The sequence below is a fragment of the Sorghum bicolor genome, chromosome 2 (genome assembly GCF_000003195.3).
Source record: "Sorghum bicolor cultivar BTx623 chromosome 2, Sorghum_bicolor_NCBIv3, whole genome shotgun sequence".
NCBI classification, from domain to species: Eukaryota; Viridiplantae; Streptophyta; class Magnoliopsida; order Poales; family Poaceae; genus Sorghum; species Sorghum bicolor.
The window spans coordinates 72,648,523-72,674,835 of NC_012871.2; the positions used below are offsets into that span (position 1 = coordinate 72,648,523).

General features: G+C 51.9%; 3 protein-coding genes across 5 annotated transcripts; 1 reads left to right on the forward strand and 2 right to left on the reverse strand.

The window, feature by feature from the left end:
- LOC8060654 (glycine-rich RNA-binding protein 8) lies at nucleotides 1,858–5,093 on the reverse strand. Of its 3 annotated transcripts, XM_021452438.1 has the most exons (6): nucleotides 4,680–5,093; nucleotides 4,356–4,415; nucleotides 4,109–4,255; nucleotides 3,935–4,003; nucleotides 3,740–3,846; nucleotides 1,858–2,816 (listed from the first exon to the last, which is right to left on the reverse strand). In XM_021452438.1, the coding sequence occupies exons 3-6, from the start codon at nucleotides 4,218–4,220 to the stop codon at nucleotides 2,154–2,156; spliced, it is 951 nt and encodes a 316-aa protein (XP_021308113.1). In that variant the 5' UTR covers nucleotides 4,221–4,255; nucleotides 4,356–4,415; nucleotides 4,680–5,093; the 3' UTR covers nucleotides 1,858–2,153. The 3 variants fall into 3 exon arrangements, with proteins under 3 accessions (XP_021308113.1, XP_021308114.1, XP_021308112.1); XM_021452439.1 differs by lacking the exon at nucleotides 4,356–4,415 and having other exon boundaries at nucleotides 4,109–4,235; XM_021452437.1 differs by lacking the exon at nucleotides 4,356–4,415 and having other exon boundaries at nucleotides 4,680–5,091.
- LOC8060655 (LRR receptor-like serine/threonine-protein kinase RPK2) lies at nucleotides 8,192–11,884 on the forward strand. The gene has a single exon (XM_002460929.2). The coding sequence runs from the start codon at nucleotides 8,402–8,404 to the stop codon at nucleotides 11,648–11,650; it is 3,249 nt and encodes a 1,082-aa protein (XP_002460974.1). The 5' UTR covers nucleotides 8,192–8,401; the 3' UTR covers nucleotides 11,651–11,884.
- On the reverse strand, nucleotides 12,817–14,831 carry LOC8079008 (glycerophosphodiester phosphodiesterase GDPD6). Its single transcript, XM_002463109.2, has 3 exons — nucleotides 14,433–14,831; nucleotides 14,268–14,342; nucleotides 12,817–14,112 (listed from the first exon to the last, which is right to left on the reverse strand). The coding sequence occupies exons 1-3, from the start codon at nucleotides 14,812–14,814 to the stop codon at nucleotides 13,451–13,453; spliced, it is 1,119 nt and encodes a 372-aa protein (XP_002463154.1). The 5' UTR covers nucleotides 14,815–14,831; the 3' UTR covers nucleotides 12,817–13,450.

Below are 26,313 nucleotides of genomic sequence, written 5' to 3' on the forward strand. Positions count from 1 at the left end.
CTCACTCCGTCGTATCGTCTGGCCTCGCTTGACAGGACTAAGCATCTCCAACACATTTGCATATTTCTTTTGTATTCTTGATTTTTGCTAAAATTCAAAAAAACAACTCTCTAACAGTTTTATATATTGGTTTTGTATTTTTAAAAACTTGATAAATTTTAGGGAAGACTTGGCATTTATGCAAGTCCGTCCGCGACTTGGCAAACACCGATCTACCGCGACTCCCTCGGGCTGCCGTGGTCCGAGATACTCCGCTCCGCCTCGCTCCGCTGGCCCAAGCAGGAGTCAGACGACGTGCCGCCCAAGAAGCCAGCGCTGAAGAAGGCGAGGGCCAAGGAGATGAAGTGCAAGCCATCGTCGCCTTCTGGGAGCCCCCCCCCTCCGCGGCGGCCTCAGCGCCGCACTGCTCGCGCTGCCTCAGCCTGGGCGTTCGGTTCCTCGGTTCGGTTCTTCGGTTTTTGACACAAATTCGGTTCTCTACAAATAGGAACCGATCGGTTCTTCACAAACCTTGGAACCGAGCAAAATCGGTTTCGGTTAGTTCGGTTCGGTTCCGGTTCCGACCGAACTAACCGAAAATTTACATAAGCATTAAAAAAGAATAGAAAAATAGGAAAACAAATATTTTTTAAAAAGCAAGATGTCGTTATTTTAAAAAATGTGAGGATGTGAGGCTATGAGAGGGTGTCATTCACCTTTTATATTTAGGGTTAAGGTGGTATTAGGCCTATGTTGTAAGGTTTATTGGGCTTGTTTTATGAATTTCGGTTATTTCGGTTCTTTCGGTTAACCGAGCCTGGGAACCGAAATTTGATCGGTTAGTTCAGTTCCTAAGAACTTAGAACCGAATAGCTAACCGAAATTTTCGATTTCGGTTATTTCGGTTTCGGTTTCGGTTCTCGGTTATTTTTGCCCAGGCTGGGCGCTGCCGCTTGCCGTGCTTCGGTCCTCGACCGCCACGCTCGCTGGCACGCGCCGCACTCCTGTGTCGCCCGCTCCCGGACTCGTCGGCGTTCCCGCGCCTCCTCCGCTAGCTCGTCTCCTTTTTTTCTCATCCTCTTCGAGCGCCTCAACCCGAGTGGCGGCCGACTTTCTGAACGCGCGAAGAAAGCCCACGAACGGACTAAGACTACGCGTGAAAACTTTCAGCAGTTGGGTTCACATTTTGGTAAATGGCAAGTCAGATTTGCAAAACTCTTGGAGATGTCTTATTTTTCTCCTTCTCATTTGCTTTCTAGAGTTGGCAAACTCCAACAAATGACAAAGAAAAAATGTAAAACTGTTAGAGATGCTCTTAGCAACCAAACATAGCTCAGTTTGGTAGGTTTTCTATGGAACCTGTCCATATGTGTCGTTTCTATCGACAACAAGGTAGCAGTAGTGACTTCATTAAATCTCGAAATATGCCGGCATAGTTTTTCGGAGGTGCTTAAAGGGATACAGTTTGTGTGTATATTCATAGGAATGAGTACGCATGCAATAGTGTAAGCGTTGCGTCTGCACTCGTGTAATTTGAAAAAAAAAATCTCTTGCCTTGCTAAACTTAACTCCCCTGGCAAAAGAAGCAAACAAACCACCCTACCCATTGTCGTGTGCTTATGCGGCTTTGTTCGGGCTTCCGTGTGTGGAGGGCCTTTTTGGTTAAAATAAAATTGCACCTCTGATAAGCGCGCTGAGCACTCGCAGCAGCAGGTGCATAGGATTTTGAGCGTCTGGAGCCCATGTCTGGCCGTGGAGCTGTGCAACCAAACGGCCCACACCGGAATGCGACATTACCGACGTCAACTCCGGCGGCGCCATTCAGACTTGGACTTCTCCAGCTTGGCTTGGCATGCCAGAACATATAGGCTAAGAAAATTAGCACCTGGACTAACATCATTTCTTGTCAAGAGGATACAACCACCCTTTCTTCTCACAAGATAAGATGTAACACCAGCTACTTGTCAAAAAAAAAAGATGTAACACCAGCTGAGTGAAAAAAGAACATATACGTGCCTTGTCTGAAAACAGAATAAAAAGAACAAAAGAATATGTTCTATACCCTAATAAGCTCAAGCAAAGTTTTTATTTGCTCCATTTAGCACGGCCGATCAGATGCAGCTTGGAAAAAGAGATCTGCAGCATCGTGCGAGAGATGCAAGTACACAGCTCCCTTATTTACTCTCTGCCACTTCCTTGTCGAAGAAATCGCCCATCAGGTCGTCATGGTCATTGTACTGCGGCTTGTTAGCTCCATAGCTTGCCCCGCCACCATAAAACCCTCCCGTGTTGCTGCTGCCACTGTAGCCACCACCGGTCACATTTCCAAAGTTGTTGCCACCAAAATGTCCACCACTAAAGCCGCCACCAAATTCTCCTGAGGTTCCACCACTGGAACTTCCTGTATTGTAGTTGGCTGCACCATAGTTGCTTGCACCATATGTGTTGGGAGAAGAATTGTACCCAGCAGTGTTTCCATCAGAACTGCCAGTGGTATTATACCTTCCACTGCTCATGTTGTTAGCATAACCACCACTGGCAGCCGCATCGTTGTAACCATCATTGCCGGCATACCCACCACCTGAAGCATTGTTGTAGTTGCCACCATTGCCACTGCCAGATCCAACACTATAACCACCATTGCCAGCATAGCCCCCAGAACTATATCCACCACCACCCCCAGAACTATATCCACTACCACCGCCACCGCCATACCCACCACTAGGATATCCACCTCCACCACCATAACCACCACCAGAGCCGAATCCACCACCTCCGCGTATTCCACCAGCACGGTCATTGGCATGGTCCACCCTTATACTTCGTCCTTGAAGCTCCTGTATCAGATGAAATAGTTTCAATGCTTTGCAAACAGGCAGATTGTTTATGTTTCAGGATTATTAGAGACAAAGTACCTACAACTTCGAAGTAAAAATAACTTTCCAAATCACTCGTGGTATGAAAATGAGAAATAGCATTTTCTTTTGCAAATTCCAGGGAGAGGGTCTGATTCGGGAGAGTTCAAACTCATGTATTCTTGCAGGATCTTGAACTTGTAAGCTAAAACAAATTGGTATAAGCCTTTTTTTTAGTCTAAATTGGAAACAACACAGCTCACCGAGAAACCCCTAATCTACCTCCAACTCCAGCTCCAAGAATTCTTGGAAAGCAGCTGCTCTCCCAAACAGGACCAATCATTTTAAGCCAAACTAAAAATCATAGGCATGAATTAACTCTGTAGAAGAAATTCAAGTATTTGAAAAAAAATGATTTATCTAATTCGCTGCCCTAGTCTGCAACTCTTGTAGTGCTTCAGTCAACCAACTGGATTGTTGCATCAGACACTAAGGACAAAAAAACTAACATTCATTGCAATAATATATTTCAATCCATACTCAAATGCCAGAAAAAAGGGTCTGTGACTTTCCTAAGAATATTTTGGTCGAGACCATTATTTGTATATATGCCACCATATGTCCATATCAACCAGTGCTTTCAACCAAGGAAAAATAATTAGACCAACATTTTTCCTGGCCGAAAAATAATGGTTAATGCTTGCTTATTTTGAGTGTTAGCCTACAATATTTCTCAGAGTTCTAATTTGCATGAAGTGGAGATGAATTGAACAGAGAGTTTGGACTTGGGAATTGTCCCTATGTAACAAGGGGTGTGAAAACTGGTATTGAGACGGTCAGTTACCGTTGGAAGTGAGACAATTCAAAGATGATATAGAATAAAACAATAGACATGAATGTCGTACCTTGCCATCCATGGAAGTCACTGCAGCTGAGGCTTCTTCAGTGGATGTATAAGTTATAAATCCAAAACCCTTTGACCTCCCTGATTCCCGATCAGTGATGATCCGAGCTGAATGCAAACCGAGAATAGAGAAGTGTTATACACCGATAAAAAATGCCCAAGAAAAATACAAGTCAAAATAAATTAGACACACAACCTTCAAGTACATTCCCATACGCAGAAAAGACATTCTTCAGAGTTGTTTCATCTGTGGCATATGAAAGTCCTAAAAGCAGGTTCATTCGAAGCGAAATTAGATACTGAGACGGCATAAAAGAAAAGAAAGAATATCTTATAACCACAGAGGAGAATAAAATCGATCTCAACATACCTCCAACAAAAAGCTTCGAAGAAGACATGCATCTTACTGGCTGAAGCAGTGGAGCGCTATTGGACACTGAAGTTCTCCTCAGCGCATTTCCAATTCTACTGACGAAAGCCATCCCTCAAATTCCCCACTATAAGCCAACCACGGGCACTGAAAGAAAAACAAACTGTTCAGTGGTCTGACACAAAATTGCAGGTGCTTATGCAAAATTATCAACCCAAGAAAGAGGAAAACATATTATTGTGCCCACTCTATGCATCTGTATGAGGGACAATTTTGTAATAAGGTCCCATTCCTCTGATCCCAGGACCTACAGTAAACACAACTTTTTTAAAAAAAAAAACCGTAGAGAATTGTGAAAGCTGAACTCAAACCGATGTTCTAACTCGTACATCTAACACGCTATGGGAGTCAGACAGCAATCAAAACAATCTATACTCCAAGAGCACTCAACCATGCACGGAAAATTGAAGGAATCAGTCCTAGCGCACGTCTCGAATCAACGCAACTTCGGGGCAGGTACTAGGGTGATAGCTCCCGCCCGCGGCTAAGATCGGGGCAAGGAATTCGTTACCTGTGGAGTAGGGCTGTGACCAATCGCCGTCGCCGCCTCAGGCTTCGCAGAGCAAGAGCGGCGGATTCCTTGTGACCCAGTCCCTCCCTAAACCCTACCGCTAACCGAGTGGCCTCTCGGCCGGGTTTAAGCCGGGCGGTCCGGGAGACCGGGACTGACACGTCGATGCGTGATCAGGCCCATGAACACGAAGGAACCAGCTGGATCGGGCCATTAATCAATCATATTGACATGTGGCCCAGTTACACACGCGTCTCCTTTTTTTTTTTACTTTTTTCTTCATCGGAAGAAGAAAAAAAAAAGAAAAGAAAAGGAGAAGCCGGTTCTTCAATCAATCTCTCAAAAGCTAATCGCGATTAGGCAGGTCTGGTTACGTGAGCCAAAAGAAGTAGCAGTATCAGTGACCAGGAGAAGGGAAAGATGAGATGAACTCCACTGCACTGCACTGCTGGAGCGGATAAATATGCCTCCGGAACCGGAAAGGCGAGGCTTTTGCACCTCCCTCCGTTGGCGCCTGCTCTGCCTCTGCTCGCCACCACTTTGGCGTTTCTCTCGTCTTGTTTACGTATTTCATAAAAAAAAAAAGGACAGCCACAGCTCGATTCGGCCGAGATTTTCCTCCCAACCGCAGTCCGCAGTGCGTCACGAGCAGCAGCGATGATCGCTTCCTTTGGCTTGGCGGCGGCCTTATCGTACCCGGCCGTCACCAGCGACAAAAACAAGCGACCTAACTCCAAACCGGCCCACGAATCACGATCCGTCTCGTTACGAATTCCCAGAGCAACGAATCATGAAGCGTCACGGAACAAAGCAAATAGTAGGACTGAAGCTCGTAGTGCCATGCCACGGTCGAAGAAAACACACTAGTAGTACGCGTTTATAGCGTGCAAGGATGCGCGAAATCTTTTGACACTTTTGACTCGTGTCCTCTTTGTTGCCGCAGGAAGGATCAGCGACTGTCTCCGCGCGCCTGCGGTCCTGACCGTGATCCGCGCGAACGCAACGCCCACTATTTTTTTTTTTCGTCGACAACAGTAAAACATAACACACGACGACAGCCTAACACGCGACCGAAACCAAAAAACAGAAAAATTGACACGACGGCGCCTCGCGCGCGCACGCGTACACCACGACCACCACCCACTAGTGACACGCCGGCCCAACCCACTAGCGCGGATGGTGGTGGCATCGCGCATGCGCATGCAATTGCAGCCGCCTCCAGAGTCCAGTCGCTTTGACCGCGGCCCGGCGGCACGTTGACGGCTGCGGGGTCCCCGGGCGGCCGACGAGGCGAGCGCCGCGCCAACCGAACGGGGACGGGGATCCTTTTCTCACCGTCGCGGGCGGGCGCCCTCGCGCGACGCTGACAGCGCGGTCCCCCGTGGTCCCGACACCTCGGCGCGGACACGGGGTCGCTTTCGGAATTCCGAACCCCCGCCGCGGAAAGCAACGGGTGGGGAGGGGGCCGCACCAGCGCTCGCTGTCGCAGCGACAGGCACCGGGCGCGGGGCGTACCCGCGCCCCGCCGAGCGCGGGGAGGCCGATGGATCGGGCGCGGACGGCGGGGATGCTGTGGGTGGGGGAGGAGCCCGGTGGGATTTGGGGGCGCGGTGTGAAAGGCGGCACTGGAAAAGCAGAGGCCGCCCGCCGAGGGGGTGGATGGATGGAGCGGGGCTGTGGGCTGGGCGGGGAAAAAGCAAGCAAAGCGTGGGGGGCCTTTTCGCCTTCCACACCGTCTTTTCGCGAAATTGCACGCGGGCGCGCCGCGCTGGGTGCTCTGCTCAGCTCCCGAGTGTTTTCCTCTGTGGGGATTTGCGGCCGCCCACGTTGGCTTGCTCGTATTCTCACAAACGACCCTCACCCATGGTCATGGTTGATGGTTCCCTACAGCTATGTTCATTCAGGTAAGAAATGCAGGTGTGTGAGTGCTGTGATAACCTATCATCACATGTATAATGTGCTAGTACCTTGGTAGCTGCTCTGGTGCTTGCTCGCATTTTCCCAATCGAATTATGTGTTGCTGCCTTGTCAGCCTTGCTCATAGTAAAAGTACTACTCGCTGATTTCTTATGAGAGAAAAAAATTGTTGAATGACTGGCAGATTCGACTGATAAGCTTAAGCATCTCTACTATCTTTTTCTAGCAAATAAAAAAACATAACAATAGTTGCATATGTCGTTGAGGTCAATTTCACAATGGAATTAGGAGAGTTTAGAGGCTATATTAGTTCCTTGATATGCTTGGTAGTTGAGTAGAGTATGTTCAGAGCCTATTCGCTTCTCTGGAAAGACATGGCTGAAAGTATTGTTTGCTGATTTTTTATGAGAGAAAAATATTATTGAATGACTGACAGCTTCAGCAGATAAGTTGAAGCAAACATGGCCTCAATCTTACCCACATCTCTAGTGATTGCGTAACAAAACTAAGGGCCTGTTTGGCACGACTCATACTTCGTGAGCAGCATATGCGGAGAAGACTGAGAAATCCTATCAAATACTTTAGGATGAGTTGTATTTTAGACCTGTAGTCGGTCCAAAAGAGTATTTGGAGGAAAAGCTTGCAAAATACATTCTAAAATACATGCAACTTTTCTTTACAACGAAACTAATACCACTGCGCCAAATATAAAATGTACATCAACGAATAACCTCTTCCAGTGCCCAAATTTTCCATCACATTGGTTATTTCTCTTTGATTTTATGGTTGAATAGTCATATACCATCTCTTCCTTGTCTTCCAAGTTTCAACTGACATTTTTCATTTTTTATGACCACATCCCTTATTTATATGCACTTCTTTTGGTATATGGCTTTGTTCGTTTGTCTTATAAGCCATACTTTTTTTTTTCTGCCAGCCAACAATGTTTTTTCTCTCACAATAAAACAGCGAACAATATTTTTAGCCATGACTTTTCAGACCAGCGAATAGGCTCAAAACTGAACGCTCCTTTTCTTTGCCATTTATTTAAGTACAATATGTTCTTCTTTACTATTCGATCCTTGCCAAATTTATCAAGCCACCTATTAAATAACACAGACGTGATATACTTGACAGCTATCTGAAGTGGTGCTAATTTTCTCACTTTAGAGTTTATATCTATGCACATATTTTTTTCCTGGGCAATACGTGAGGTATGACAGACACCAACAAACTGGGTAAACACTAGAGCAACTATCAACCTCAAACACTTTATATTCTAACTTTAAGAAAACCTAATTTTAGTTATAAGCCTTTATTTCAAAATCTTATAGTGCCTACAATTGACATGATACTCACTTTTTCACCTACATTGCCTCATGTAGAAATTCTAGGAAGAATTTTCCATATCTAATCTAACCAGTAAGCCCACTTTGTATTATTAGAGTTGAAATATGTTATTGACAATCAGCCCAAAACACACCCCAATGCTATTACAGTGCGTGCAATTTGAGGGTAAACGGAGGTCTTCACCGCAAACCATACTGTGCGGGGTGCAAGTGCAACCCAGCCGCTGGGTCACATGCTCCAGCCTCCAAGCTTCCAAACCAAGCAACCCCCATCCCACCAGGCCACCACCTCCATCCGAGGGCGCAAAGCGCAAAACCCCACCCACCACGAGGTCCCCTCCGCAAAAGATCCACGCGTGCCCCGTCCCTCTCGCCGCCGGGCGCCGCCGCCGCCACACTCTTACTGCACTCCACCGCGGGCCAAGCACTCCGCCACTCCCCCACTGTCCCGCCTCAATGCGACGGCGGCCGCCGCCGCCGCCGCCGCCACCAGCACCGACTCCGCCCATGGCCGCTCGAACCATGCTGCTGCTCGTGCCGCTCTTGCTGCTGCTCGGTGACGCCACCTCGGCCTCCGTCAGCGGCGAGCGCGAGGCGTTGTTGAAGTTCAAGGCGGCTGTGACGGCCGACCCGGGCGGGCTGCTGCGCGACTGGTCCCCGGCGTCCGCGGACCACTGCCGCTGGCCGGGCGTGTCGTGCGGCGCGGCCGGGGAGGTGGTCGCGCTCAACGTCACCTCCTCGCCCGGGCGCGCGCTCGCGGGCGCGCTGTCCCCGGCCGTCGCGGCGCTGCGGGAGCTCCGCGTGCTCGCACTCCCGTCCCACGCGCTCTCGGGCCCGCTCCCGCCCGCGATCTGGACGCTGCGCCGGCTCCGCGTGCTCGACCTCTCCGGCAACCGCCTCCAGGGCGGGATCCCCGCAGTGCTCGCCTGCGTCGCCCTCCAGACGCTAGACCTTGCCTACAACCAGCTCAACGGCTCCGTGCCCGCGGCCCTCGGCGCGCTCCCTGTGCTGCGCCGCCTGTCACTTGCCTCCAACCGCTTCGGTGGCGCCATCCCTGACGAGCTCGGTGGCGCCGGTTGCCGCAACCTGCAGTTCCTCGACGTCTCTGGGAACATGCTCGTCGGTGGCATCCCCCGGAGCCTGGGGAACTGTACCGAGCTGCAAGCACTGTTACTGTCCTCCAACAATCTGGATGACATCATCCCGCCGGAGATTGGTCGGCTCAAGAACCTGCGTGCCTTGGATGTGTCCAGGAACAGTTTGAGTGGACCTGTGCCAGCGGAGCTTGGCGGTTGCATTCAGCTGTCAGTGCTTGTGTTGTCCAATCCATATGCACCGCCTGGTGGTTCTGATTCATCTGATTATGGTGAGCCTGATGACTTCAACTACTTCCAAGGAGGGATTCCGGATGCTGTCGCTACGCTGCCGAAGCTAAGGATGTTGTGGGCGCCAAGGGCTACATTGGAAGGAGAGTTGCCGGGTAATTGGAGTTCTTGCCAGAGCTTGGAGATGATGAATTTGGGGGAGAATCTGTTCTCTGGTGGGATTCCTAAGGGGTTGGTGGAATGTGAGAACATGAAGTTCCTGAATTTGAGCACGAACAAGTTTACAGGTTCAGTTGATCCTTCGCTGCCGGTGCCTTGCATGGACGTGTTTGATGTCAGTGGAAACCAGCTGTCTGGCTCTATTCCAGTGTTTATCTCAAAAAAGAGTTGTCTTTCATCCCATCCCCCATTGGATTACTTGGTGTCAGAGTATTCTTCCTCCTTCAAATATCAAGCCCTTGCTGGCTTTATGTCATCCTCATCCCCATTTGGTGTGCATTTGACAAGCTACCATAGTTTTTCCCGGAACAATTTTACTGGTGCAGTTACATCCTTGCCTCTTGCTACTGAAAAGTTGGGGATGCAGGGGTCCTATGCATTCTTGGCTGATGGGAATCATCTTGATGGTCAGCTTCAGCCTAGTCTATTTAACAAGTGCAACAGCTCAAGGGGCTTCGTCGTGGAAGTCAGTAACAACTTGATAAGCGGAGCTATTCCCACAGACATTGGCTCGCTGTGCAGTTCTATCGTTGTTCTTGGTATTGCTGGTAATCAGCTTTCAGGTATGATACCATCAAGTATTGGGGAGTTAAGTTACCTTATCAGCATGGATTTGAGTAGGAATCGCCTCGGTGGTGTAATTCCTACTTCTATGAAGAACTTGCCACATTTACAGCACCTCTCTTTGGCTCAGAACCTTCTGAATGGCACCATTCCAGCCAATATTAATCAGTTGCACGCTCTCAAGGTTTTGGACCTGTCATCCAACCTCCTCACAGGGGTGATCCCTGGTGGCCTTGCTGACTTGAAAAATCTCACTGCTCTACTCCTTGATAACAATAAACTTACTGGGAAGATTCCTTCAGGATTTGCTAACTCAGCATCCCTTACCACGTTTAATGTGTCATTCAACAATTTGTCTGGTCCAGTGCCAACAAATGGTAATACAGTTAGATGTGACAGCGTTATTGGGAATCCTTTACTGCAATCTTGTCATGTGTACACTTTGGCTGTGCCATCAGCTGCTCAGCAGGGTCGAGGCTTGAATTCAAACGACAACAATGATACAACACCTTCTGACTCACAAAATGAAGGAGCCAACAGTTCATTTAATGCAATTGAGATTGCTTCAATAACTTCTGCAACAGCCATTGTTTCTGTCCTCCTTGCACTGATCGTGCTCTTCATATACACAAGGAAGTGCGCTCCCCGGATGTCAGCTCGGTCTTCTGGAAGGAGAGAAGTTACACTCTTCCAAGATATTGGTGTCCCAATCACTTATGAGACTGTTGTTCGAGCCACTGGAAGTTTCAATGCAAGCAATTGCATTGGAAGTGGAGGCTTTGGAGCCACTTACAAGGCTGAAATTGCACCAGGAGTGTTGGTAGCTATTAAGAGGCTCTCTGTCGGGAGGTTTCAGGGAGCCCAACAGTTTGATGCTGAGATAAAAACCCTAGGGAGATTAAGACATCCAAATCTTGTTACCTTGGTAGGTTACCATCTTGGCGAGTCTGAAATGTTTCTCATATATAACTACTTGTCTGGAGGAAACCTTGAGAGGTTTATACAGGAGAGATCGAAGAGACCAGTAGACTGGAAAATGCTGCACAAGATTGCATTGGACGTTGCTAAAGCACTGGCTTATCTGCATGATACATGTGTTCCTCGTATCCTTCACCGGGACGTGAAGCCGAGCAATATTTTGTTGGACACTAACTATACTGCTTATCTCTCAGACTTTGGACTGGCAAGACTCTTGGGAAATTCAGAAACACATGCAACCACTGGTGTAGCTGGAACATTTGGATATGTTGCTCCAGAATATGCTATGACTTGTCGTGTTTCAGATAAAGCTGATGTGTATAGCTACGGTGTTGTCCTGATGGAGCTAATCTCAGATAAGAAGGCCTTGGACCCGTCATTTTCTCCCTATGGTAATGGGTTCAACATAGTTGCTTGGGCTTGCATGCTGCTTCGTCAAGGCCGTGCCCGGGAATTCTTTATTGATGGTCTGTGGGATGTTGGCCCACATGACGACTTGGTAGAAACATTGCATTTAGCAGTGATGTGCACTGTTGATTCACTCTCTATACGTCCAACTATGAAGCAGGTCGTTCAGCGATTAAAGCAGCTACAGCCTCCAATTCGTGAACATCGATAGAGATGAATAATTTTACATATTCCACATGTAGAAGGTAAAGATAGCTGTGACCTGCGCCCCTTGATGATTTTTTTTTTCTAATCATCTGTTTGACTAGATTTTATCCTGTAGATGGCAGCTTTATGTAATATAGTTTTCTTCTGAATCTCTCACTAGTCACTAATGTATCTGCTGATAAGAAGTGCAGGTGTAAATTAACAGTCTTAATGCCAAAGATTTCAGTTAAGATTGTCTGACTGTATTCTTCTATTATTTTCTTTAGCATTTACTGTATATATTAACAGTCTTAATGCTAAAGATTTGAGTTAAGATTGTTTGACTGTATTGTTCTATCAATTCCTTTAGCATTTAATGTATATATACACGCCCCGTAGGCCCATACAATGGGTGTGTTTGATTCATTTACTAGACAAGCCTGGCTAGCAAAACTAAGACAGGCTAGTCTTAGCCCGTTCCAACTAAGCCAATCCATAGTTGTTTGGTTGTCTACATTGTGTTAGCCTAGCTACAACACATGTTTGTTTGTTTGGTTGGCTTGCTTTGCATTGTGTTGCCAGCACGGAACTAGGGGACTCGACACTGCCATAAGAAAAGCTCTCGACCTTCCACATGCTGTCATATTGCCACAATGTCCCTTGAGAGGTGGTCTTCTATAGTTGTATGGTTTATGTTTCCGAAATCTGAATTATTTACTTCTCGTCTAGGTTCTATTTTGAATTTTTCTGTGAAGATCAAAGTTCTCGTATGAGTAATGATTCTAGCAAGGAGAGAGCATGAATATAGCTAAATTGGGAATCCTGGAAACCTCATTCTTTTTGGCATTGCCATAATCTTACTGCTACTACTTATTTGCATGGTCATGGTCATACAAAAGAGTAATAGTTGTCACCCTAAATCTGCTGAACCATCAAATGAAAAGAATTATTTCTGAAGAAGCCGAAGGATTCTCACTACTACTCTTTTCAACGCTGGTATATATGCATTGCATCCCTTAGTCTCTACTTAAAACTGTTCATTCAGGCTTATGTTAAGTCAGGCTTTCAGTTTGTACTGACTATGTAAATGTCAAAGTGTAGACTGTTTCTGTGCCTGCTCATCTGTAACACTTACATACAGAGTACTGTTCAGTGCTTTGCTGTGTGTGTGCAACATGTACAAATTCATTGGTTTGTTGTGCGTGCCTATATGCATTGACCAATGTATACGTTTTATTGTCACACTCACGCCACAGGACAACAATAGGTCCCCGAGGGTATGCACGCCAATCGTGTTTAGATGGGATCACAGACTGACATACTGGTCTATTAGAGCAACTTTAAGAGCTTGGCTAAAATTAGTAGTTAAATTTTATTGTTTAACCATTTTTTAAAATAGAAAACTTTTTAAAAAAGAAGTCCACAACAGTCTTGTTATTTTATAAAATCAGATAGTCATTGACAGTGGTTGGCTATATATGGTCATCGAAAATCAAGGCATAGTCAACTTTCCATTTTACGAAATCAGATAGTATATCTGTTAGAGCCTATTTTTTGCTATGTAAATTCTAAAATAGCTTCCACAACAAGAATAGTCAAGCTCTTGGAGTTGCTCTTAGCATGATGAACAGATAAGACTGTTAATTGATACTGTTCCAATCAAGCAATATATGGCCACTGCAAAAATACAAAGAATTGTCTCTACTCTCTACTATGAAGACATATGCACAACTACGATCTGAATGACTGGATCAAAGAACCCAACTGCCAAGACAGAACTTTGCTATTATATCCTAATTAACCCCTTGCGAGTTGTGAATCACAATCAGTCTTTTTTCTTGGCGGTCCACTCCTGGAACCGGCGGAGGCTCGCCGGGAAGTCGGTGAAGAGTCCATCGACGCCGACGTCGTTGATCCAGTAGTCGTACTCGGCGTAGGGGTCCTGCCGGAAGTTGAAGTGCAGGAACTCGTTCTCATTTCGGTACGTGTAGGGGTGCACCTGCAGTCCCCTCGCGTGCGCCATGGCGACGAGGTCCGACGGCGTGGCCAGCAGGTTGCCCTTGGTCGGCGGCACCACCGTGTCCTTCCACGGCCCGATGCCCACCACGTACTTCTTCATGTAGTCCAGGTACTCGCCGGAGGTGATCTCGTCGTACGCCTGGTTGGTGTCCTCGGTCCGCACGGTCACGTCGTCGATGAGGAAGACGAGCGGCGAGTCCATGAGGTCCGCCGCGCGGACCAGCGACGTCGGCGCGAAGGACTGGACGAAGACAGGCTTGGCGCGCCACGCCGGCGACATGTACTTGCCGCCGTAGCCGTACTTCTTGAGCGTCGCGATGAACTTGTCCTCGAACTTCTTCCCGTCCGCCCACCGCACGTGCTTGTTCATGAACACGGGGCTCTTCATCTCCGGGTAGATCCCGACCACCCTCTTGGCGTTCAGCGCGATGTCGATGAACTCGTCGAACGTGATGATCGGCGAGACGCCTGCGGATGGAGAACGTACGAGACCACGGTGTCGTCTGTGAACGCTGTTGTTCGTACAGTTCACAGGTAAAGAATGAAAGGGTTCGCCGGAACTATAGCTAATGGCGCGCCGCCGTCGGGTCTCGCCGGCTGGGACGCCGGATCGACTTGCTCACCGTTGTGGGAGTTGTCACGGAAGTCCCATCGCTGCTTCGCCCTCAGCGTCTTGAGCTCCGCCAACGTGAAATCAGCTGCGCAACCGATGGATCGACAATGAGATGGAAGTGACATGTACACCGATCAACTGAAAGCCTGCAACGGGCGGCGCACTGTCCACGTACTGATGAAGTATCCGGTGACGTTGGCCCACTGCACCTCGAGGGTGCGCCGGCGGCCGGCGAACTCCGGGTGGTCGGCGACGTCGGTGGTGTCGTCGAGCGTGGTGTCGTGGAAGCAGACGAGGTGCCCGTCCTTGGTGGCCTCGATGTCCGCCTCGATGAAGTCGGCGCCCTCGTCGATGGCGCGCACGTACGCCGCCGCCGTCTCCTCGGGGAGCTCCCCGTTGGAGCCCCGGTGCGCGATGTTGAAGGGGCGCGACGTCTGCAGCGGCGCCCTGTCCTCCCACGCGCCGCCATCCCCGACCAGAGGCCGGGCCGCGACGCCGCATGCGCTCGCCGCCATTGTCACCAGCGCTAACACCAACGCCATACGGAGGGACGCCATACCCCGCCGCTGCGGCCGCCGGCTTCGGAGGATGGAGGTGGACTGGACAGCCACGGCGGCCAGCGCTATATAAGGAGACGGCGCGAGGAATATTCTAGCGGGACGCGGGAATTGAGTGATTTATTGTTAATTAATCTGGCGTTTGTTGGAGATTTTAATGTTACAGCTTGTTCGAATATTTACCATTGCAAGAACGGATATTTTTGTACTGCAAAAAACACGATCGTACCAGAAATGTGTTGGTCCGTTCGGATTTTCTTACCTTTGGCAGGCTCGCAAAGGTAGAATGGGCCTGGAGAGTCGTCGAAACGGTTATGGGCTGTCACCAGGGAAGTGGGCCATTTGCGCACTCTTGCATCACTCAGCTATTGCCCTAGTCAGTAGTCCTCGCACTTACTCTACTAAACTCTCAAAATCATTTGAACTACTTCATCTGTTTTCATGTACATATCACATATCGTGTTTGTTGGGTACCATAATAAGGGATAACCAAATCAGAGCAACAAAAAACGCAAAGAAACATACTAATCACAATCATCAGGGCCTCGGACGCAAGTTCCGACTCGCCCGACCCCTCAGGGCCTCGGACTCAAGTTCCGACTCGCCCGACCCCTCAGGGCCTCGGACGCAAGTTCCGACTCGCCCGACCCCTCAGGGCCTCGGACGCAAGTTCCGACTCGCCCGACCCCTCAGGACCTCGGATGCAAGTTCCGACTCGCCCGACCCCGTCCAGGCTCGGGCGCCGGACCCCACTCTGCCTGGGCAACAAGACTTCCCCCGACATGACGGATGCGACGGCCCCCATAACGCGGCAGGGTAAGGCGACAACTGTTTCAACCACCCAGTCACTACAGCCTTACCTCTGTCACTATACACCCCTACCCCTGTTCACTGTAGCACACTACCGTACAGTAGAAAGGGAATGGGTGAGGTAAATCAGCACCACTGTTTGTGGTCATTTTCCACTGTTGACAGGATGTGCAGCAGTACTGGTGATCCTACCCCCGCGACCCCTACAGGGTTCGGTAACCCTCTACAGGAACAACCATGCCGTCAACCATCCCACAAGGACGAGATGGACCAGCCTCAACAGGGTCGGGGCTGTGTTTTCACCCCTCAATAAAAGAAATCTACTCATGTAAATACCTGGCCTTCCCTTGGGACTATAAAAGGGGAGCCAGGGTTCACAACTGAAAGGGACACAGGACCAGAACACGCACACAACACTCTATCACAGAGCAGCAGCCCGCACTCTGTCCACACCAAGCCGAGACCTGAGACTTAGCCCTCTCTCGCAACCAGCTTGTACCCCCTACTGCAAGCACCTTTGGGTGCAAGGTTATACAGAATCCACCACTACACTGGACGTAGGGCATTCTTAGCCCGAACTAGTATAAACCCTCTGTGTCTCACTTGCATCACCATCCAAGCTTGGTCAGTCACGCAGATTTATACTTGTTAGTGCCTAGACCGCGAGTCTAGACGCCGACAGTTGGCACGCCAGGTAGGGGCCTTCTGCGTGACATCCACCTGCCCCTGCTGGGGAGATTTGGATGGCAGACGGTTTTCGCCCGCTCCGCCGCGGCACCATCATGATATTTGGGAGTTTGGAGTTCATGTCCCTCGGTTCCGGCTACGACATGATCCTCCTCCCGCCACGAGACGACGTCGAGCCAAGCCCCGAGCCGATCCCACCACAGTCAGTGCGTGGGAGACGTTCGGGACACCATGCGGGGGGCTCACGAAGGGGGCGTCAGATATCTAGGATCTCCGACCCCACCACTGAGGCCAGGGTCCGTCCGGTCCTCCCCCCGCATATTCCTCATCAGGTCGCCCGCTTCTCCGGCCCGACAAGCGCTAGGGGAAGGGCTCGCGGGGCTTCAAGCCCCGCTCCCAGGACCAACAGAGGGTCATCGCGGCCACCCGTCCCACCCCGTTCGAAGGGGAAGGCACGGCCCGCGCCCGTCCCCCGCAAGGGGGACAAAGGGGCCTCAACATCCCGTCCTCCTCCACCTGCGGATGAAGTAGCAACAGCGGCACCTCCCGAGTTACCTTTTGGACTCAGGAATGCCGCCGCTACCTACGCCTCTTTCGTAAGCACTTCATTAAGTGCGTACGCGGAACTTCCTGGGCACCACTTGAGGTCTACACTGGACCTCGTCTCCACACCGCCCGTCTCATCCTACCCAGAGGACCTCACCTCGGGCAACGATGAGTGGGCTGGCGCTGATTTCTCCGGGTGTGGCGACCCAGAGACCTTCATGCGTTTCTTGGAGGCCAGCAACTATTGTCTCGGCTACTCCGACTCCGACAACGAAAGCTACGACCCGTCACGAGAGTGCTTCAACTTAGAAGTCGGAGGCACGCCGCATAGCGCCCAGGGGGACGCAGGGCCCTCTAGGCAAGAGGACGCAACTCCACCCCCCAATCCAACTCCCGGAACCAATCCCGGAGCCCGTGGGGTAGCATCTGCCCCCGCTGGGGGACACCATCCTGACCTCGCACAGCTCGATGAGCTGGAGGCCAGGCTCGAAGAAGAGCGCACACGCCTCCGCCAACTCCGCGAGGCCCTGGTCCGAGAACCACCCGGCCGCGGAGACGGGGGTGAAGCCAGACGTCGCGCCCGTGACGTCAATCGTCGCATTGTTGCGGACCAAGGGGAAGACGCCCCAGTCTTCAGCACGGCCAGCCAGAATGTGATGGCCGCCGCGCTCCTCCTCAGGGCGATGCCCGAGCCTTCGACTCCTGAGGGAAGGAGAGTGCGCCAGGGGCTACGTGGCCTCCTGGAGCAGGCTGTGGTGCAGAACGCGGAAAGTTCTGCTTCACAATCTCACAGCACGAGACGTCGTGGGGAACGCCCCCCTCCTAACAAGGCACCAACAATACAGGGTCTGCCACCCCCTAACCCACAAGGGGGCAACAGGGCCCCGTCAGTCCACGAGCGCGTCGGAGCCGACGCGGACGTACGGGCCACCCTCGAGGCCAGGCGACGTGACAGGGACGAGGCCGAGTCCCGACGTTACCGACCGCGCCGAGGCGGGATGTACGACCCTGATCACGACCGAAGCACGTCACCAGAGCCTCCGGGCCCCCGCGTCTTCAGCGAGGCCATACGAAGAGACAAATTCCCGGCGCGATTCCGACAGCCCGCCAACCTTGCCAAATACTCAGGAGAAACTAACCCTGAGCTCTGGCTGGCGGATTACCGCCTGGCATGCCAGCTAGGTGGAGCGGATGACGACCTGCTTATCATCCGCAACCTCCCACTCCACCTGGCCGATACGGCCAGGGCGTGGCTCGAGCACCTCCCCGAGCGCATGATCCATGACTGGGCCGACCTGGTCAGGATCTTTGTCGGGAACTTCCAGGGCACATACGTGCGCCCTGGGAACTCCTGGGACCTCAGGAGCTGCCGGCAGAAGCCTGACGAGTCCCTCCGAGACTTCATCAGGCGATTCTCCAAACAATGCACCGAGCTTCCCAATATCACGGACTCCGACGTGATCGGAGCCTTCATTTCCAGTACCACCTGCAAGGAGTTGGTACACGAGCTCGGACGCAAGACCCCCACGAGCACGAGCCAGCTGCTCGACATCGCTACCAACTTCGCCTCAGGCGAAGAAGCGGTTGGCGCTATTTTCTCCGACGGCGCGGCCAAGGGGAAACAGAAGGCTGAGGCCACCGAGGCCTCGGGCTCGCGCGACCCAAAGAAGAAGAAGAAGGGTCGCAAGGGGAAGCAGGGACAGCCGGACGACAACCTGGTCGCTGCGGTAGATCGCAAGAACCCCAAGCGGGCTCCTGCTGGCCCTGGCCTTTTCGACGAAATGTTGAAGAAGCCATGCCCCAATCACAGGGGACCAACCAAGCACACCCTCGAGGAGTGCACCGTCCTCCGTCGGTACTATACCGACATCATCACCAAGGAGAGCACCGAAGAGCCTCCCAAGGACGACGACCCCGAGGGGGAGGTTTTCCCCAAGATCAAGAACTGCCTTCTGATCTTTGGGGGACGCGCGGCTCGCCTCACAGCGAGTCAAAGGAAGCGCGAACTACGAGAGGTTTGCGCAGTCAGCGCGGCTGCGCCCTCGTACCTTAAATGGTTCGAGAGCGCGATCACGTTCGACCGACAGGATCACCCGGATCGGATTCCCAATCCCGGGAGCTATCCGTTGATCGTCGACCCCATCATCGCCGAGACCCGTCTCACTAAGGTACTGATGGATGGGGGCAGTGGCCTCAACATACTCTATGCCGAGACTCTGGCCCTCATGGGGATCAGTAAGTCCCGGTTGAGGAACGACACTGCACCATTCCATGGAGTGGTGCCGGGACATCGTGCCCACCCCCTCGGACAAATCGATCTACCCGTCTGCTTCGGGACCCCCAACAACTTCAGACAGGAGGTCCTCACTTTTGACGTAGTTGGGTTCCCAGGGACCTACCACGCCATCCTGGGACGACCATGCTACGCCAAGTTCATGGTCGTCCCCAACTACACTTACCTCAAGCTCAAGATGCCAGGACCAAAGGGCATCATCACCATCAGCACGACCAGCCAGCACGCCTACCAGTGCGACGTCGAGTGCGTCGAGCAGGCCGAGGCTCTGGCAGAATCTCTGGCCATCCTTACCGGCCTTAGTGACTACGACCAGGACGTCCCCGACCCCAAACGTCACGCCGGGAGCTTCGAGCCGGCGGAGGAGACCAAGCTAGTTTTCCTCGACCCCGGGACCTCTGAAGGCAAGGCACTGAGGATCAGCTCCAGCCTCGACCCCAAATAGGAAGTGGTGCTCGTCGACTTTCTCCGCGCGAACGCCGACATATTTGCGTGGGGTCCCTCGGACATGCCTGGCATACCGAGGGAGGTCGCCGAGCACTCCTTGGACATCCGAGCCGGCTCCAAACCCGTGAAGCAACGCCTGCGCCGATTCGACGAGGAAAAGCGCCGGGCCATCGGAGAGGAAATCCACAAGCTGCTGGCGGCCGGATTCATCAAGGAGGTATTCCATCCCGAGTGGTTAGCCAACCCCGTGCTAGTTAAAAAGAAAAATGGGAAGTGGAGGATGTGTGTAGACTACACTAGTTTAAATAAAGCATGTCCAAAGAATCCCTTTCCATTGCCTCGTATCGATCAGATAGTCGACTCCACCGTGGGATGAGAAATTTTATCTTTTCTTGATGCTTACTCCGGCTACCACCAAATCAAGATGAAAGAGTCCGACCAGCTCGCGACTTCGTTCATCACCCCTTTCGGGATGTATTGTTACGTAACCATGCCTTTTGGCCTCAAGAACGCGGGGGCTACATATCAACGATGTATTCTCCAGGTTTTTGGGAACCTTATAGGCAAAACGGTAGAGGCATACGTAGACGACATCGTCGTCAAGTCCAGGAAAGCGAGCGGCCTGGTTGCCGACCTGGAAGAAACCTTCCGATGCCTCAGGGCAAAAGGGATTAGACTCAACCCCGAAAAGTGTGTATTCGGGGTCCCCCGAGGCATGCTCCTCGGGTTTATCGTGTCTGAGCGAGGGATCGAGGCCAACCCAGAAAAGGTCTCGGCCATCACGAATATGGGCCCCGTCCGTAACCTAAAGGGAGTACAGAGGGTAATAGGATGTCTTGCCTCCCTAAGCCGTTTCATTTCTCGCCTCGGAGAAAAAGGGCTGCCTCTGTATAGGTTACTTAGGAAATCTGAGCACTTTTCCTGGACCCCCGAGGCCCAGGGAGCCCTTGACAAGCTCAAGCCTCTGCTCACCAAACCTCCCATCCTGGTGCCCCCCGCCGAGGGGGAACCACTTCTTCTTTACGTCGCAGCCACTGATCAGGTGGCCAGCGCAGCTATCGTGGTCGAAAGGAAGGAAGAAGGGCATGCCCTGCCGGTCCAAAGGCCGGTATACTTCATCAGTGAAGTACTCTCCGACACAAAGACCCGATACCCCCAGATTCAAAAATTACTTTACGCTGTAGTATTGGCTCGGTGCAAGCTCCGACATTACTTTGAATCTCACCCGGTCTCAGTGGTCTCATCTTTCCCTCTGGGAGAAGTAATTCAGAACCGAGAGGCCAACGGGAGGATTGCCAAATGGGCCATAGAGCTCATGGGCGATGGGATCGCTTATGAGCCTCGCAAGGCCATAAAGTCTCAGGTCCTGGCAGACTTTGTGGCAGAATGGACCGGGACTCAGTTCGCACCCCCACAAATCCAGCACGGATGCTGGACCATGTACTTCGACGGGTCTTTGATGAAAACTGGGGCCGGCGCAGGCCTTGTCTTCATCTCACCCCTCGGGGTAAGGATGCGATACGCAATCCGGATCCACTTCCCCGCTTCAAACAATACAGCAGAGTATGAGGCCCTTGTGAACGGTTTTCACATTGCGATCGAACTTGGGATCAAGCGGCTCGACATCCAAGGCGATTCCAGACTCGTCATCGATCAAGTCATGAAAGAATCTAGCTGCCATGACCCCAAGATGGACGCATACTGCAAGGCGGTTCGACGCCTGGAAGAGAAATTCGACGGCCTCGAACTTAACCACGTGTTAAGAAAGTATAATGAAGCCGCCGACGCGCTCGCCAAGATGGCATCCGAGCGGGCCACCGTCCCCCAGGATGTTTTCGTCAGCGACATCTACAAACCTTCCGTCGACTACAAGGACGACGGGGGGTCGGATGAGCCCCAAAACAAACAGAGTGCCGACCCCAAAGACACTGTCGCCCAAGAACAGGAGGCCATGGACATCGAGCCAGAGCCACCTGCGACTGACGACTCGCCTGATTGGCGCTACCCTTTGCTTCAACGCCTGGTCGATGGCACTCTGCCCCTGGACCAGGCTGAAGCGAGACGCGTGGCTCGTCGTGCCAAGACCTTCGTCCTCCTCGACGGGGAAATGTACAAACGCAGCCCCTCGGGCATCCTTATGCGTTGCATCCCACGTCAGGAAGGAGTCAAGCTCCTACAGGACATACACTCGGGGGCTTGTGGCCATCACGCCGCACCTCGGACGCTGGTAGGAAATGCCTTCCGACAGGGTTTCTACTGGCCCACCGCTGTAGCCGACGCCACAGAGATCGTCAGGTCCTGCAATTGATGCCAGTTCTACGCTCGGCAGACACATCTCCCCGCTCAGGCCCTACAAACGATCCCCATAACCTGGCCTTTCGCTGTTTGGGGCCTTGACCTGGTCGGGCCTCTGCAGAAAGCGCCTGGGGGCTTCACCCACTTGCTTGTCGCGATCGACAAGTTCTCTAAGTGGATCGAAGTCCGAACCATTACAAGGATCAAGGCCGAGCAAGCCGTGTTGTTCTTCACAGACATCATCCATCGATTTGGAGTACCGAACTCCATAATCACCGACAACGGCACACAGTTCACCGGACGAAAGTTCTTGCAGTTCTGCGACAGGCACCACATACGTGTGGACTGGGCGGCAGTGGCTCACCCCAAGACCAACGGTCAAGTGGAGCGTGCCAACGGCATGATCCTCCAGGGTTTGAAGCCCAGGATTTTCAACCGACTGAACAAGTTTGGAAAAAGGTGGCTCAAGGAGCTACCAGCCGTGCTCTGGAGCCTGAGAACCTCCCGAAGCCGAGCCACAGGCTTCACCCCGTTCTTCATGATCTACGGGTCGGAAGCTGTCCTTCCCACTGACCTGGAGTACGGGTCCCCAAGGATACAAGCCTACGACGAAAATAGCGGCAAGACGTTCCAAGAAGACGCGCTGGACCAGCTGGATGAAGCTAGGGACGTAGCCCTCTTACACTCTGCCAAATACCAGCAGGCCCTCCGCCGATACCACGCACGACGAATCCGAGGCCGAGCCTTTCAAGTCGGCGACTTGGTGCTGAGGCTCAGACAGAGCAACAAGGGTCATCACAAGCTCATGCCCCCCTGGGAAGGACCTTTCGTCATCGCCGAGGTTCTCCGACCAGGCACCTACAAGCTCGCCAATGAAGCAGGGGAGGTCTTCAAAAACGCATGGAACATAGAACAGCTACGTCGCTTTTTCCCTTAGAACTTTGTAAAAATTTCTTTGTTCATCCATTGCCTTCAAGGAATAAATCAAAGTTTAAGTTATCAGAGAGCCTCGGACCTGCCAAGCAGAGTCCGAACCTCCCTCGGGGGCTACATGGGGGGAACCCCCTATGTCGACTCTGAATCCTTTTCTTTTTTCGCACAAGTTAAAAGAACCCCGACCCAAGGTCTTCCCCCTCCTTCCTAAAAAGATTCAAGAAACCAAGAATTCGTCCCCTAAATCTTAAGGCATGAGCTCGAGGAAGGATCTGCGCTCACGAGCAAAGACCACCTCAACTCACCTTAGATTCGGAAACGAATTCGGGCTTCCAGGAGTTACTAAGGAAAGAGGAAATGCACTTAGGATTGGGGACTCCGACTTGCGCGATAACTCCAAGTAGCTCACCAGACCCCGCGCTGGCGAGGACGGATCGGTATAAAGAGAAAGGAAATAAGATACTTAAGGAAAATGCTTAAAAAGAGCAGTTATATTTACATTCGACATTAACGTCATATATATATGTTACAAGGCCCACTGGCCTCAACACCCACAAAAAGAAAAGAAAAACTAAGAATCCTATTGACCTATCTACTCAGGTCCTTGAGCCCCGAGGGGGGAAGCTCCGCCTCATCGTCAAAAAAGGCGGCCAAGGCGTCTCCCGGGACAGCCGCGGCATCATCAAGCCTCTGCACCTCCTCTTGGGCTTCCGTTTCGTCGTCAGGAAGGACGTAGCCCTCACAAACCGCCGGCAAATCAATGCCGGCGTAGTGAGAGCTCACCACCGCCAGGGCCTTCTTCACCTCGGTGTGGAGCGCCTCCCTCATCCTCTCCCCAGCCCGGGAGTAAAGGGCCTCGACCCGACTGCGCAGCGACGACCCCGACACCGATACCCCGAGCCCCTCACACGCCGAGGTGACCACGGCTTCAAGAGCCGAGCGGTCCGAAGCCTCAGCGTCGAGGGACTTTTTCAGGGCCTCGGCAGTAGAGATCGCCTCGACCACCTTCACCTCCAATTCTGATCAAAAAACAGAGCAAGAAACGAGAAGTCAGGAAAAGCTAACTCAAAAGTACAAGGGCGTCTAAGGAAAAGGGCGCAAGTCCTACCCTTGGCGCGCTTCTCGTACTCGGCCGAGCTCTGATGCCAGCGGGACACCTGGCTCAGAGCCCCGGCCAGGTCGGTCTGAGCTTGGCTCAAGGCGAGGTCTTTTTCGGCGAGCAAAGCTTCAAGCCGAGCGACCTCACCCTTGTACCCCTCAGCCGCCGCCTTCTGCGCCTCGGACTCTTGCGTGAGGGCCCCGACCCTCTCCTCCAGGGGGGCGACCTTGTCTCGGGTCTCCCGAGCCTCAGTGGCCAGTGCTGAGCACTTCTGCCAAAGATCGGCAGAAATCTCACACTCCTTCGCGAGCTCCCCCTCGGCCGCCTCCCTGGCAGCCCTCTCCTTCTCAAAGGACACCCAAGCATCCTTCTCCCGACGGAGAAACACCGATTTCTCCTGGGAGGTGGCCTTGAGCGCCTGCAAGATCAGAAGTCCCACGGAGGGTTAGTAACGCAAAGGTAAGCACAAAACTACTTTATAACACGGATAAAAATCTCACCTGAGCCAAATTAAACTTGTCACGACCCACAAGCTGGGTAGCTCGGTTAAGGGCCTCGACACCGGCACGCCCACACGCGTCCAGACCCTGCTAGAGGTAATTCTCTGATGGGTCATCCAGGACAAATCTGGCTCCCCCCTCGGCATCGCCGAGGTTGGGCCAGATTACGGGGCTCTTGCCCCATCCGGCTTCCACCTCCCTTCCCGCCGCGGGGGCCTCGGGCGCCACGCTGGACACCACGATGGCTCGCCCCTCCTCAGCGCACGCAGGACGGGCCGCGCCTCCGAGGTCAGCGTCCTCCGGTCCTTGGGGTTGTGGCGCCCCCGTATCTTGCCCCGGGTGGCGCCCTGCCTCCTCGTAGCCTGGAGGCGGTGGAGACACGGGCCTAGCCGACCCGGGAGTCGACTGAGCCCCCCTCTTTACGGCCTTCAGGGGGGCCAGCGCCACTGAGGGCGCCTTCTGCTTGCGGCTGGGGGAACAACTTCAAGTTAGAAGAAAGAGAAAAACAAAAAATCAGCTGAGGAATCAGAAATCTCATGCGTACCTTGCTCGGGGAGCAGACTTCTTCTGGGAGCTCGGAGCTCCCAAGGGGCCTCCCGCGGCACCAGGGGCCGCTGGTCCGATCCCGGCCTCGCCTGCCGACGGCGCAGGAGATACCGCGGCGGTCTCAGCCTGCGACGCCTCCGCCGAGGCATCAGTTCCCGCCCTGGTCGCTGGGGCGGGCTCGGCCGGAGCCTCTGGGACTACCGGTTGTGGAAGCGCCTCGGACCCGACCTCCGACGCCCTCTCCCCTTCCTGAGGTCCCACCGGGGCAGAACCCTCATGAGGGGCGCTATCCTCATCATCCACAATGATGTGGGGGGCGGCCCGTCCCCCCCCCCCCCCCCGGCGCTTGGGCCCCTAGGGGGGCTGTAACACCCCAGGTGTTTGTCACTTGCTAAGTACTAGGTTTGAGCTCAAACATGACAAGTTCAATGGTAATATAGAGGTCAAAGTCAATCTATGAAAGTAAGCCCTAACTTGGACTTGGATGATGCACCTTTACTTACATATAGGCCCTTTTTTAAAAGGTATGCTTGGATGATACTAGTGGAACATTTTTCATGTGTCTCATATCTATCCCAATCTATGTTGGTCTCTGGAAATGTTTGGTGAAGTTTGGAATCAAGAAGTCACATGAAATGATAAGTTATATCCTTGCCGGAATGACTCTATTAAGGAAATAGAATCATGGGTCACCAACCAAACCTTGCAAACTTGCTCATATGACACTAGATGAATTATACAACAAAAGTCGTGAAGGGTTCATGTTGAGCTTATGTCAAGAAAATGCTTCAATTGGCCTAAAATCCTATTTGGAGCTTTATCGGGTTACTACTTTGACCAAGGTGAAAGATTGACTTCGGTTGCAGTTATGAGGTTTGACCCTAAATGAAAGTTGTGGTTTTGCTTCTGTAGAAGAAACTTTATTCAAAGGTCAAGAACCAAATCAGCCTGCAAACAGTTCAAACAGAGGCTCGAAGTTCGAATCAGCTGCTGTTTTTCAGCCCTGAGAAATAGTTCTAAGTCCCTAGAAGGACAGCAGTGAGTTAACTCCTTCGTGACGTTTTATTATGCAAATTCATATGGTAACTCAATTATATTCCTTAATATGAGTTGGAGTACTCTTCTTGATAAAACCAATGGATCAAGTGTTATCAAATTTGGAGCTCATTTGGATATCTAAAAGTAGCTCCCAAAACAGCAAAAAGTTATTTTATCGCTAAACGGACATCGACCCGTTGGCATGCCGTGTTCTCGTGTTTTTGTTAAGCAACTAAAGTTGGTCCAAGAATAAAAGTGGTGGACAATTACTTGGAGAAGGTCATGTAAAAAGTTACATCAAGTTT